General features: G+C 38.0%; 1 protein-coding gene across 1 annotated transcript in view; it reads left to right on the forward strand.

The window, feature by feature from the left end:
- The window catches only part of TMEM72 (transmembrane protein 72), a 47345-nt gene extending 44404 nt beyond the window's left edge, over positions 1–2941 (forward strand). The window contains exon 5 of the mRNA XM_074296272.1: positions 1053–2941. Coding sequence (XP_074152373.1) covers positions 1053–1519 — 467 coding nt within the window. The 3' untranslated portion in view covers positions 1520–2941. The remainder of the gene's footprint in view (positions 1–1052) is intronic.
- Positions 2942–12764: the final 9823 nt, after the last annotated feature.

A 12764-nucleotide genomic window follows, 5' to 3' on the forward strand; every position in this document is an offset into this window, starting at 1 on the left:
TATCAATTCTGCAACATTCAGGAAATCATTTGACCTTTCCAGAACTCAATTTTCCCTGCAGCAGAATGAGGAAGCTGGAATAGACAGTCTCTATGGTCTCTTATACCATTCTGTGCACCTAGGAGTTCTAGTGAATAAACCTCGTGCTAGACTAATACAGGTCAGCACCTTTCCAGCAATTTATAGTTATTAATATTAGCCTAAAGTAATGAGAGGTCCAGTGCTTTTCCCAGGATCACACAACTAGCATGTGTCAGAGATGGCATTTAACCTTAGGTCTTCTGGGTTTTAAAACTTAATACCTGAAGGGATATTAGTACTCCAAAGGATGTTGAGGAAATCATTTCATAAACCTTAAAGTTCTCTAGAAATGGATGCTATTGTTACTATAGAATTACTATTCCATATTACTATTATTTCCTTGAAGTCATATGGATATTGTTAGAAATAGGATTTAGCTCAAATGGAAGTCAATTCTTTATCCAATAAGAAAAACAAAGCTAGCTGCAGCCCAGAGCTTCACCATCCTTCTATGGTGAGGAATCATTTGGTAAACTGAGGGTTTTTAACCTGTTTTTGTATCATGGAACCTTTTTGAATTCGGGTGAAGTCTATGGGTCTCTTTCTTAGAATAATGTTCTTATGTTCATCCAATAAAATACATGGGATTATAAAGGAAGCCAATTATATTCAACACAGTTATCAGAACATTTGTTTTGAAGTTCATGGATCCCAAGTTGAGCTCTTGTCTATGTTGTGAGTTTCTATGATGAATGATGATGATAATGGGATAATGCTCTCTACTGTGAACTATTAAATTCCTTATACACACCGGGTATTATTTTCAGGTCGGCATGAAGACAGGTAAGTTTTTCTTTTGATGAAATCCAAACTACTAGGTACCCATTCTAAAGGGGAAATAGTTTCAAATGAGGGCCCTTGGGGATGGCCACTAAGTGGGGGGTGGGGACCTAGAGGGTTTGTTCTTAGAAGGGTTTTGGTTTTCCCCTGTGCCATTTCCAGAGTGGCTGAAGCTCACTGTCTTTTTTCAGGGTCTATGCTAATCATCACTGGCCTGGCATATTTCCTCCTGAGTAAACGTAAGAAAAACAAAACTAGCTGCACCCCAGAGAGATATACAGATCCCTCTGCTAGTGCTGTGAACACTATAGGCTATGGGAACACTGAGCAGACTTATACCTTTCACACCTCCTTCAGGGAAGGGCCAACCTCTCTCTTTGGCCACATGAAAAGTATTTTGAAGGGGAACAAGAAGTCTCCCCCCGCCAGGCCCCCAGACACATTGATGGAGCTGGTTCTGGAGCCATCTGATTTGTTGCCTGGAAAGAAGCAGGTGCATTTCGAAGAGAAAGTGGTCAAAATCATCCCCTCTATCACAGAGAACCTGGATGACAGAGACAGTGACCCGGAGGAAACCACTTCTGACACTGTACCCATCATTCCCCCTCCAGAGGCTCCTCTCCTTATGTCTTCCCTTGCAGCCACAGGCTTGTTTTGAAAAGCATTTAAAGATCTACTTGCATTAATCATCACAGAGGGCCTGAAAGGGGACTCATCCCTTAAGGTTCCCAAAGAATCTTTCTAGTTTCAAGCTGTCACCCCTCTAAGAGCCTTTGAGTTTCAACGACTCTCCAAGGAATTCATGAAACCTAACATGGATTTGAGTTTCGGAGAGTCCCCCAGGAGCTCACAGAATCTTCAATGAAGATGCTACAAAATGACATAGTAACCCCTAATGTGTAGAACAATATTCCTTCTGTCTCCAAGAATTTTATATTCTGGGTTTTTGGTTTTGCTTTTTTTTTATTTTTTTTTTAAGAGAAGCCCTTCATACCCATGTCACAGAAAAGGGGATTGCACAGAATGACATGGTCTCTGCAGAGGGACTGCTGGATTGCACCCAGAGACTGGTTTGCCAATGAACTACCTTGTTGTATCCCACCTTTTTTTCCTATGCACTGTACACAGCCCTGTCTGTTATCTTGTGTCGACTGATCAAGGTGATATTCAATCCCTCTGTCAAGAAATAATACAGCACTAGGGAAGCCCCCGTATTGGTCATCTAAGATCATTTGTCTCAGCTGTAATTAATCAGGGAATCTATGTGCCTTTAGAACAACACAAAAGACATATGATCTTGTTGAATTTAGAATTCATCAACAGTATTTATTAGGTATTTCCTGTGTTCTTTGGTACCACAAGACAATATAAAGAGTTCCCTTGTGTAAGTTGGCCACCAGAGGATAAATTTTATTGGCTTTGATGACCCAAGAAAGGAAAAACCTCAGTAATTAGTTTTAAGTGGGGGTAGGGGAAGGGAATCTGAATGAGAGAATGAGAATTCCATAACAATTCTCAGGTAACTTCCTCCGCAGTTATTCTGAGAATATTTTTCTAGTTTCCAAAGAGGTATGGGAACTCAGTAAATCTAAGAGGAAAAAAAGCATTGAGAATTTATTGTTTGGGATATCATGACACAGAACATTAATTCTAAGCATATTGAACAAGCAAAGTTCAACACACAGAGAGACACTACAGAAGCTCTTTGCAGAGGGGCCTCTGGGAGGCTTAAGAATTGAGCTTCACCTCAGAGGTCAATTCTGATTCTAACTTTCTATGATTCTGTGATGTCTCTTCCTCTTGTAAGAGTCCTTTGCCTTGCTAGCAAGCCCTGGATTAGAGGACAAAGCTAACATTAATAAATATTCATAAGGAAATAAAAGATTGAGTCTTTCATGAGTTCACATCAGTCCAGAGAATTAACCCCATTGATTAACAATGCATTGCGGCTAGAAGCAGGGGATAGGGCACTGGCTCTGGAGTCTGAAGCATTTGAGTTCAGCTCAGGTAGCTATTAGCTGTGTGACCAGGCCCATACCCATCTCTTGCCTCCAAAAATAAATAAATTAATAAAGATTCATTGCCTGAGATGGTTTGCTTTAATAATAATTTGTAATTAACATTTCAATTGTATATCTATTCTAAGATGGTGAAAAGCAGTTTACTTGCTTTTGAGAAATAAACAAACAAAAAAAATCTCTTCCACAATTCTTTTTTGCTCTATTAATTTGCACTTATAGAGCCTTAGTAAAACAGGCCAGCCTAGTCTCTTTAGGCTAGAATGGAGAAGTAAAGAGAAAGAGGAAGAGCAGAGCAGGTGAAAAGAGAGAAGGGAAGTAATGGAAAGTCCATAGGACAAACCAAAGCAGAGAGGTTGGGGAGAGAGCTCAAGGTAAGAAAGATTGGGCATGATTATCAGAACAGAGATTGCCAGGCTTCCTGCTCCAATCTACTTTCCTTAAGGTTTCCTCTGAGGCATACAGAAGAGTCATGAGCCCTTTTAAGTTTTAGGTATCCTAGACCAAGGCCAGCTCCCCATTCTTCAGAACTAGAAAGAGCATTGATTGGTCTATGAGTTTGAAGCCCAGACATCTAATGGCAACTTTATTTTTATTCAACTTCATATTTTAAGAAAGTCCTCTCCCCTCAACTTCAATTTCTTCATCTAAAAGGAAGGGCATAGATTAACTGTCCCTTGCAGCTCTAAATTCTGTGGTTCTCACAAAATTCATAGTAATCAAATCTAAATGCATCTAGCTTTGTTTAATCTCAGAGGAAAACAGTGCAAATGACTATGGGAACTCCCTTTCCCCTAATAATGAGGATCTATATTGACAGAGGAAAAAACTGTCTTTAACCAGAAGGTCCCCATATTGAAGAAACTACAGATCGATTATTATCCCTAGCCCTCAAAATTCAGATGCTATTGATATCCAGCAATTGAACCCAATTGCAAGACAGTGCTTCTATGTTTTGTTTTGGTTTTTTTCCTACTAAATTTAGCCAGGGACTAGTTTAGCCTCATGTTGTTGTTGTTCAGACTTTCTTGAAGAGAAACTGAATTCAGAGGATTTGAAAGACTTACACTGAGGGTGGGGGGGTTATTTTCAATTTGTCTTGCTAGGCTTTAATAAACACTTGAAAAACAATGGTTGTGGGTACATCTCTGAGCTGGCATCTATAATGGAAAAAATTTTAGTAACAAAACACATGGGAGATTGGCAAGTTCTATGAAAGTGTGACTTCCTGAACCATGTCAATGAAGTGATAGCCAGGATTTATTGAGCACCTACTAAGACAAAACCTTAAAACACCTGCTTGTACACCTGTGATCTTATCCATTTTTAACTGAACTGAACTCCCAAACATGGATCCTAGCTGCCAAATCAAAGGGGAAGTGATGATTTCATGGGACTGTTTACCAGATTTAAGACTATGAGTAATTGCATGGGACAGAATCTTCTGGAACTTGGGGACAAAAGAGGTCAAAACAGTCATCACAGAAAAGGGAAGTATTTGCTGACAAGTCTAAGGCACTTTGTGGATGTGGCATTGCTCATTGATATCCATAAAAGGTAGGTAGACAAAAGTTTAATAAGGGTAAGGCAAAGGGGATTTGGGGGTGCTGGAATTGAAAGGGTACTGACTGAATCTGCAGTCTTTCAACAGGCTGAATTTTGCATTAGTTGATGAAAATTTAAAGAGGAACCTACAAAACGGTTCTAATTCCTTCCCCATGTGGCTCTACCCTAAATGGCTTTCTAGATAAAATGTGGATCTTTAGAGAGAAGACCTGAATCCTGCCTCAAGTCTAAGACACTTAACAGTTATGTCACTGTAGGCATGTCACTATCTCTCTCTCAGGCTCAGTTTTCTCATTTATAACATGAGAAAAATTACAGCACTTACTTTGCAGGGTTGTGGCAAGAATACAATGTGATAAAGCGTAAAGTGCTAGGTAGACCTTATCATGCTATATAAAGGCTGGTTATTTTTATTACATCTTCTTCCCCTGCCTCCATTTGTTAATTTGCTGATATATTCTGCTGTGGGTGTACAAAATGTCAATTTATGGTCCTGCAGATTGGCATGTTTTTTACCCACTCATTAGCTGAAGGATTCAAGACTTAGTGAATTCCTGTGACTTGTTTCTTAGCCCAGAATAATAATGAGCACTTCCAGAATTCCAAGTCCAATTCTTTCTCTCCAAGGAGTTTAGGGAAAGATTCCTTACTTAATAAAATGTAAAGGGCTACATAAATGGCAGCTATCAGTTTCATGCTTTCAATCTGTAAACCAGTTTTCCAAAGACTGATTCTCCTCTGGTTCATTCTGTTCAAGGATAGCAATCACCACAGACCCTCCTAACTTTCCACTTAATAGATATTTACCACGTGGATGGGGAGAAATTTCAAAGATCTTCTGGTCCTACCTGGTCATTTTACAGGTAAACTAACTGAACCTAAAGATAGGTCAGTAACTGGCTCAAACAATACAGACAATAAACATCAATGGCAAGATACAAATCTAGGTTCTCTCACTTGAGAGCCAATTTCCACATTAAGACAATCAAAAGCACTTTCTAAGAGTAAGATACTATACAGATTATTATCACTTCCATTTTACAGGGATGTAAACTGAGACAGAGAGGTTAAGTAGGATTTCAAATGGAAATCTCATGACTCCAAGTTAACTTTCACAAAGTCACAATGCTCTAAACCTGCATTATTTCCCAATGTCCGCATTTCTCAAATAAATTCTCTGTGTGTATTCAAATGTGAAAAGAAAATCTGTGGCCCTACCACTCCCACACATACACAACCACACCCAGCCAGCTGAAGACCTCTGAGCTTCTGTGAATATAATCTTAATTACAATTTCCTTCCTCCAAACTAATACAACTCTCTAGCCATCAACTCTTCACCCTGACCCTCCAGCTGTTGGAAAAGTCTTTAAATCAACAGGGAACCAAAAAGCCTGGATGATTATCTTTCTCCTGCTAAGGTATTTGAAGGGAGAAGGGCCCAGTCCAGAAGAAGTAAACAGGAATTTCCTAAGTGATAAAGGGCTCATGTGACCCCTCACAGCTGGCCTCTGACATCTTCCCAGTTGATTGTTCAGAAGGATGGGAAACATAAATTTAATGAATTTTTAAAAATCAAACAATAAAAGCAGTGTTTAAATTAATTGTTTTGTTAGACTGATCTTTATGCCAAGGCTTTTCAAAATGTGAAGGGTTAAAACTGTTTTGTGGTAGAAATATCAGCATATTGAGAACAAAGACATGGAAGCTTTAATCTAAGTCTACCAAATGCCATCTCTATTGCCTTCAGCAAATCATTTTACCTCTAGAGGTCACATTTTCCTCATTTGTCAAAAGGGAAGCTTGGAGGACATGATTCCTGAGCTGGGAGTGTTCTGAAGCTATTTGGGAGCCAATTGTTAAATGTTTAGTAAAAACATTTACATCTTGGAAATCAATGAAAGCAAAAGATCTGGGCTTGATGCAACAAATCTTGTTGATTATCTCTAGCCTTAAGAAAATGATGAAGAAAATGTTAATTTTTCTCATTAAACTTAAAAGTGTGTGTGCGCATTTTTTTCAGAGCTGCTTGTTAAAACACGTAACTAATTGCACACCTCTGACTAAGTTGCAGTTCTAGCATTCTATGAGTGAATTAAAAGACCAGGTTCTTCGAGATCTGTAGAAAAGTGGTCTCAGAGTCAGGGCCATCTGGGTTCAAATGAGGTGCATACTGGTTCTGTGACCCTGGGAAAACCAGTTCTCTTCTCAGGGACCTAAGCACCTCCTTCAGACTTTCAGTGGTAGTAATCTGGCACCAATTTTCTCATAAAGATTATTAAACTGATGAAATTATATGTCCTATCCAAAAATAATAACAAAAGAATCATAGGATTTGATAGGAAAAGGGACCTTGGAAATAGAACCTAGTCCAACCATCTTATTTTCTGGAAGTGAGGTCCATTTGGGAGATGGACTCAAGTCACTACAAAGATTATGTCATTGGATCCTCCCAACAAACCTCTGGGGTGGATGCTATGATTATCCCCATTTTACAGATGAGGAAACTGAAGTAGGCCATAGTAAAGTGACTCATTCAGAGTCACACAGACAGTAAGCTATTGAGGTCTTCCTAACTCCAAATCCAATCCTCTTTATACTGCACAACCTCACTGACTAGGTATAATCTCCTTCAGGAATATATTTGTATTCTTTGTGCTTAACATGATGCCTAGAACATAGTAAGGATTTAATAAATACCGTAATAAATCCCTGCTGTCTGTGGCTTATTCAGCTAGGAAGCTCAGACCAAGAATACAAATGGGACTTCTGACTCAAAACCCAATGCTTTTCCCTAGTGCCAACCTCTGAGCTGTCAAAGCTGGCTCACTGATTATCAGATAATGAATTTATAGAGAAACATATTCTTCTTTCTTTTCTGTTTTGTTAATGTTTCAATGAAAATTTTTGTTTGTGAGAGATTTGGGGAATTTTTGTTGCAATTTTTGTTGTATTCTGGGTATGTATTTGTGTGTATGTGTGTCTATCTGTCTTTCTCTGTCCCTCCGTCTGTCTGTATGTATCATTATCTCTCGACCTCTGTCTCTTTGTCTCTGTCTTCTGTCTTCTCTCTCTTTCTGTGTATCTGTGTGTGTGTGTGTGTGTGTGTGTGTAAGAGAGAGAGAGAGAGAGAGAGAGAGAGAGAGAGAGAGAGAGAGAGAGAGAGAGAGAGAGAGAAAGAGAGAGAGAGAGAGAGAGAGAGAGAAGAGAGAGAGAGAGAGAGAGAGAGAGAGAGAGAGAGAGAAGAGAGAGAGAGAGAGACAGAGAGAGACAGAGAGAGAGAGAGAGAGAGAGAGAGAGAGAGTGAGAGAGAGAAAGAGAGAGAGAGTGTCCCTCCCTTCCCTTCTTCCTCTCTCTCTCTTTTCTCTCCTTCCTTCCCATTTCCTCTGTAAATTATACTGATCCGCCTGGGACACCAAGTGATCCAGTGATTTGCCCAAAATCTATATCAGAAGCCAGGTCTTCTAGTCTTTGAGGCCATCACTCTACTATACCAAGCCACCTCTCTTGGAAAAGGGTATTTAGTTGGGATTGGGAAAAGGTAATGTTGGGAAATGTGAATGATACCATTGCAAACCACATAGCACAATAACAAAAATGTAAAAATATAAGTTCAGAGATAGAAGATCGCAGGGGTGCTTTATGGAGTCAAAAGAATTCTGCTTCTGAAGCATATTATCTCTGTGATTGTGATCAAGTCACAACCCCCTGGGCTTCCATTTCTTCATCTGTGAAAGGCAGGATTTAGACTTCAGAGCCCCTTCTGCTTAAAACCTATTATTGAGGATCCTGTGACCTCAAAGGTCTATACCGAGCCATAGCTGTATCTCCTTTCCAATAAATACTGTAGATTTAGAATCAATAAATAGAAATAAAAACATCGTGCTTTTTTGGAAAACTACATTCAAATCTATATTGTCTGATTCCAAAACCATGGATCATTTTCCACAAGGAAGACTTGCACCTAGATTCAAAAAATGAGAATGATTTTTTTCAGGACTATCCATAAGATTGTCCTCTGGAATATTAATGAACAAGTTTATACTGACTTACTTCTGATGACCCTTCACAATATGGGAAGATGGCTCATTTGCTCCTACTCCAAGTCTCCTTTCCTACTACAAATCTTCCTAATCCTCTCTCTTTTGCTCTCCATTTTCTCTTTTTCCCTCCATCTCTCTTTAAAAATGAGAGAATTAGAAAAGAGAAAATCACATATGAGCAAAAAGTTTCATCAGACAGAAGAGGCAATTTAAAGAATGAGGGGAGACAAGCAAAAAAATGGATTTATGGATTTTGGAACTTATGTTCCTTAATCTTTTATATTTTCAGGATTAAACAAGTTTCTTCCCTTTCAATTTGGCAGCACTTTTCAAGGTGTGGCTTTTCAGTTGCTAGGAATGACATCAGACCATTTCTCCCATTACTCCAAAAAAGTATTCTCGTGGTATCAGACCCATCTGTACAGCTGTTTATTGCTATTTCATACAAGAAGTAGTTATCTGTATAACTAGCCCAAGTCCTCCTTCCATGATAGTGAGGGTAAGAAGATTAAAGGTTGTTTCATGACTGTGTTTTGATGGATGTTCATGTTATCATAAGAGTTTCTCTAGCTAATGGTCACAGCTTTTCTATGTTAAATCATCAAAGTGACAAAGAACAAGGTCAATGCTATCCTGTCATTCAAGATTACTCCATTCTGCTTACCTACATCTTTTTATGTTCCCTTACAGGATGATGAATATGTTTTTTGGCACCCAACTCCTGCCTTGGGAGGCAGAAAAGCTAGGAAGAGAGAGGAAAAGGAACATTTATTTGTGCTTGCTATGAGCCAGGCATTGTGCCAACCACTTTGTAAATATTATCTCATTTGAATCTCACAACAATGCTGGGAAATAGATGTTAATACTAACTTTGTTTTATGGTAGAAGAAATAGGTATATAAAAGTTAATTGACTTGTCCACAGCTAGTAGATTTCTGATGATAGATTTTGAACTCAGGTCTTTTCTGACACAAAATCTAATACTCAATTCACTTGACCATATAGATCTCACAGATCTGGTAACAAAAACTCCATTTACAGACAAGGGGGAATTGAAAATTTAATCTGAAACCTATGCTCCTCCCCCATGCTAACTATGAGAGTCAGACAGCAGTCCCCAAAGGCCTTGGTCCCTACTGGTTCAGCATTGTAAGATCTCCTATTTTTTCCACGTTACTTTACTTATAGAAGATGTCATTTACTATCATTACCAAAAATAAGAAAACATTCAAGAACTGACTCCTCAGCAATTGTTAAATTGGACAGCAATATTTTCAGCTGTCACCCAATTAAGTTTGAACAGGTTTGAATCATGAATCAGAATAGAACAGAATATTCATTTTTATTGATTTAGATCTGGAAGGCCCTCTAGATTTTTTCTAATTTTTTTCTATTCATGACCCCTCTTCACCCAAGATATAGATATAAAAATCAAAACATTTTCTACTAATAAATCATAATTTCATAACCTCCACATTCAATTATGAAACCCTATAGGAGTTACAAATCACAGTTTAAGAAGCTAAGAAGAAGAAGATAAAAAAAGTTATAATAAAAGAACCAAATAAAAGGTCCAAATAAAATTAATAAATTCAAATTACCATGCCTTCATGAGTTAAACATCAAGGGAAATGGTATGAAAGAAGAAGCATTTATATAATTTTCCATCCATTCCCTAGACTGGTGGAAAGGATGGGAAGATGTGACTAATGAACCACTATTACTGATCTTTAAAAGATTATGGAAAATGGAAGAGCATTTCAGAACTAGAAAAAGAAAAAAAAAAAAGAAAACAGATTCTTAGATTTCAAATGGGAACTAAAAGGAAAATGGAGTCTATAATCTATATAGATTATCAAGTTTGATTGGTTCCTGGAAAATATTCAAGAATGTTATTATTAAAAAGATGATATGTGAACATCTAGAACAGGAAACAATGGTCTGAAAATCAGCATGCTTCATCCAGAACAGCTCATTTCAGCCTTTGTTCATTTCTTTTTCCAACAGTTATTAAACTGGTTGATCAGGGAAATTTTAAAATTGTCATTGTATACCTTGATGGCAACTGACAGAATCCCCCACTCTATTTCTTTAGGCAAGGTGGAGACATGTGGGCTATTTAAAACAGTACAGTTTAGTGAAGCTGGTTGAATGTCCATGCCCAAAGAGTAGCCATTACTGAGTAATGGCATCTTGGAAAAAATCTCTATTAGAATGTTCCAGGAAATGTTGCTCCATCCTATACGTTTTAGAATTTTTATCAATGATTTTGATATAAATCTAGATGACAAACTTGTCAAACTTTTGAATAAATTAGGAGGGATAGCCAACATTCTGGAAGACAAAATTAGAGTCCAAAAAGACTACTGGGACTAAGACATTGGGCCAAATCTAAACATTTCAAAAGCAATAGGGATAAATATAAGTCCAGAGGGTCATTGCTCTTAAGCTTTTGGGGACATGAAATAGACCAACTCCCTTATTTTATAGATGAGGAAAATGATGTTTAGAAAGGTTAAGTGACTTAACCAAGATAATATTGAGATAACTGTGGTCAATTCAAATTATCTGATTCCAAACATATGGCTCATTCTATCATAATGACGACTTGCACTCCGATTCCAAAGGCAAACTTCATAAATACAAAAAGGGAAAGACCTGTATAAACAGCAATTTGCTTTTAAAAAGAGCTGTGAGTTTGGGTGGGTTTCAAAGTCATATAAGACGATGGTGTGATTTGATAGCCCCCCCCAAAAAATCATCCTACTTTAGGCTCCATTAAGAGAAAAGGAGTAGAGTGCTTGCTGCTAGGGTTGTTACTCTCCAGACTCTGTCAATCTCCTTACTTAGTCTGATTCAGAGGCCTTCAAAGCTCTCAGTTCTGTTCCTGCCTACCCAATCCCAGTTTCATTGTTGTTTTCTTAAGACATAAAGGTCATATCCAGAGAAAATGCCAATTACTCACAAACCAAGTGTCATTTCTGGATTTGTTATTCAGTTTCTTTGTAGAATTGTCTCCTACCTCTTTAAGCAATACTTTCTCAGAGACTAGCCTCCTACAAAATTCCCAGAAATAATTCCCAACCACCAATTCCTTAGGCATAACTCATTGGTCAAAACTCTCAGGTATGATTAGTTGTCATACTGTCAAATCATCTCTTTGGCCTTAATATTAGTGACTTTAATTGTACAGTCTCCCAACTCTTTCACATTTCTGCCCAATATTCTTCTGCCCAATATTAGAAGACCTTTCCAGAACCTTTCATGTTTTAATACAAGACAAGACCATTTAGCTGCCTCAGATCCTTAGAAATATTCATCTGGGATCATAGGACTGTAACCCTGTGGAGATAGAGCCTGACAATTGCCTTTCTAAGGAGCTATGATCCCAGCTACCAATGACAGAGAATGGAAAATTCTTGCCAACAAAGTTCCTGGCTCCATCAAATGGGAACTGATATGATTTATCAGTGGAAATGACTTTTAAAAAGAGCATTACCATCTCTTTCATAGCTGCTCCCTAAGGATCACAGAACTTTGCTTTCTGACTAAGAGCATTGAACCTGGAAGCAGGAAAAAGTGTTCAAATCTGACCTCAGGTCCTTACTAGTTGTATGACCCAAGACAAGCCACTTATCCTCTACCAGTCTCAATTTCCTCATCTGTAAAATGGATATAATAGCATGTCCCTCAGAGGGTGGTGATGAAGATAAAATTCAGTATTTTTAAAACACTTTGCAAAGCTTAAAGTTCTATATAAATGCTGCTTATTGTCTGTCTTGAAGCTGAAGGCTTCCATATGTTTTCTCCTCCTGAGACTTAAACTCTTTAAGAGCAAAGAGAGTCTTGCTTCTCTATTTGTGCTTTGCTAGTAGTAAGTACTTAATAAATGATTCATTCATTCCTTTGCATAGTTTTAGATTTATTCATGTATATCAATATTAATAAATATTACTACAAACAATAAATGTACAGCATTGTAGCAATACTGCTACGTTGGATTACTATGCTGTGCTTAAACAGCACCAAAGTACAGCAACAGGCAATTTTAAATCATGAACACAGTGCCAGTGACTTTCTCATGGATCAAAATATTGTGAGGAATTAACTGAGGGAAGACCAGGATTCTAATCCTCATTTTAAATTCTCCTAGCAATGGGAGAAAAGACAGTGGGAGTGGGGAGGGGGGATTAGTTCAGGGGCTTCTGCATTTTGGCTATTTAATTTGGTGTTTTATAGTTTATGCTTTGCCCTTCTTTTACTGGCAAACACTTTGT

Source organism: Sminthopsis crassicaudata, chromosome 2, assembly GCF_048593235.1.
Source record: "Sminthopsis crassicaudata isolate SCR6 chromosome 2, ASM4859323v1, whole genome shotgun sequence".
Taxonomy (NCBI): Eukaryota; Metazoa; Chordata; class Mammalia; order Dasyuromorphia; family Dasyuridae; genus Sminthopsis; species Sminthopsis crassicaudata.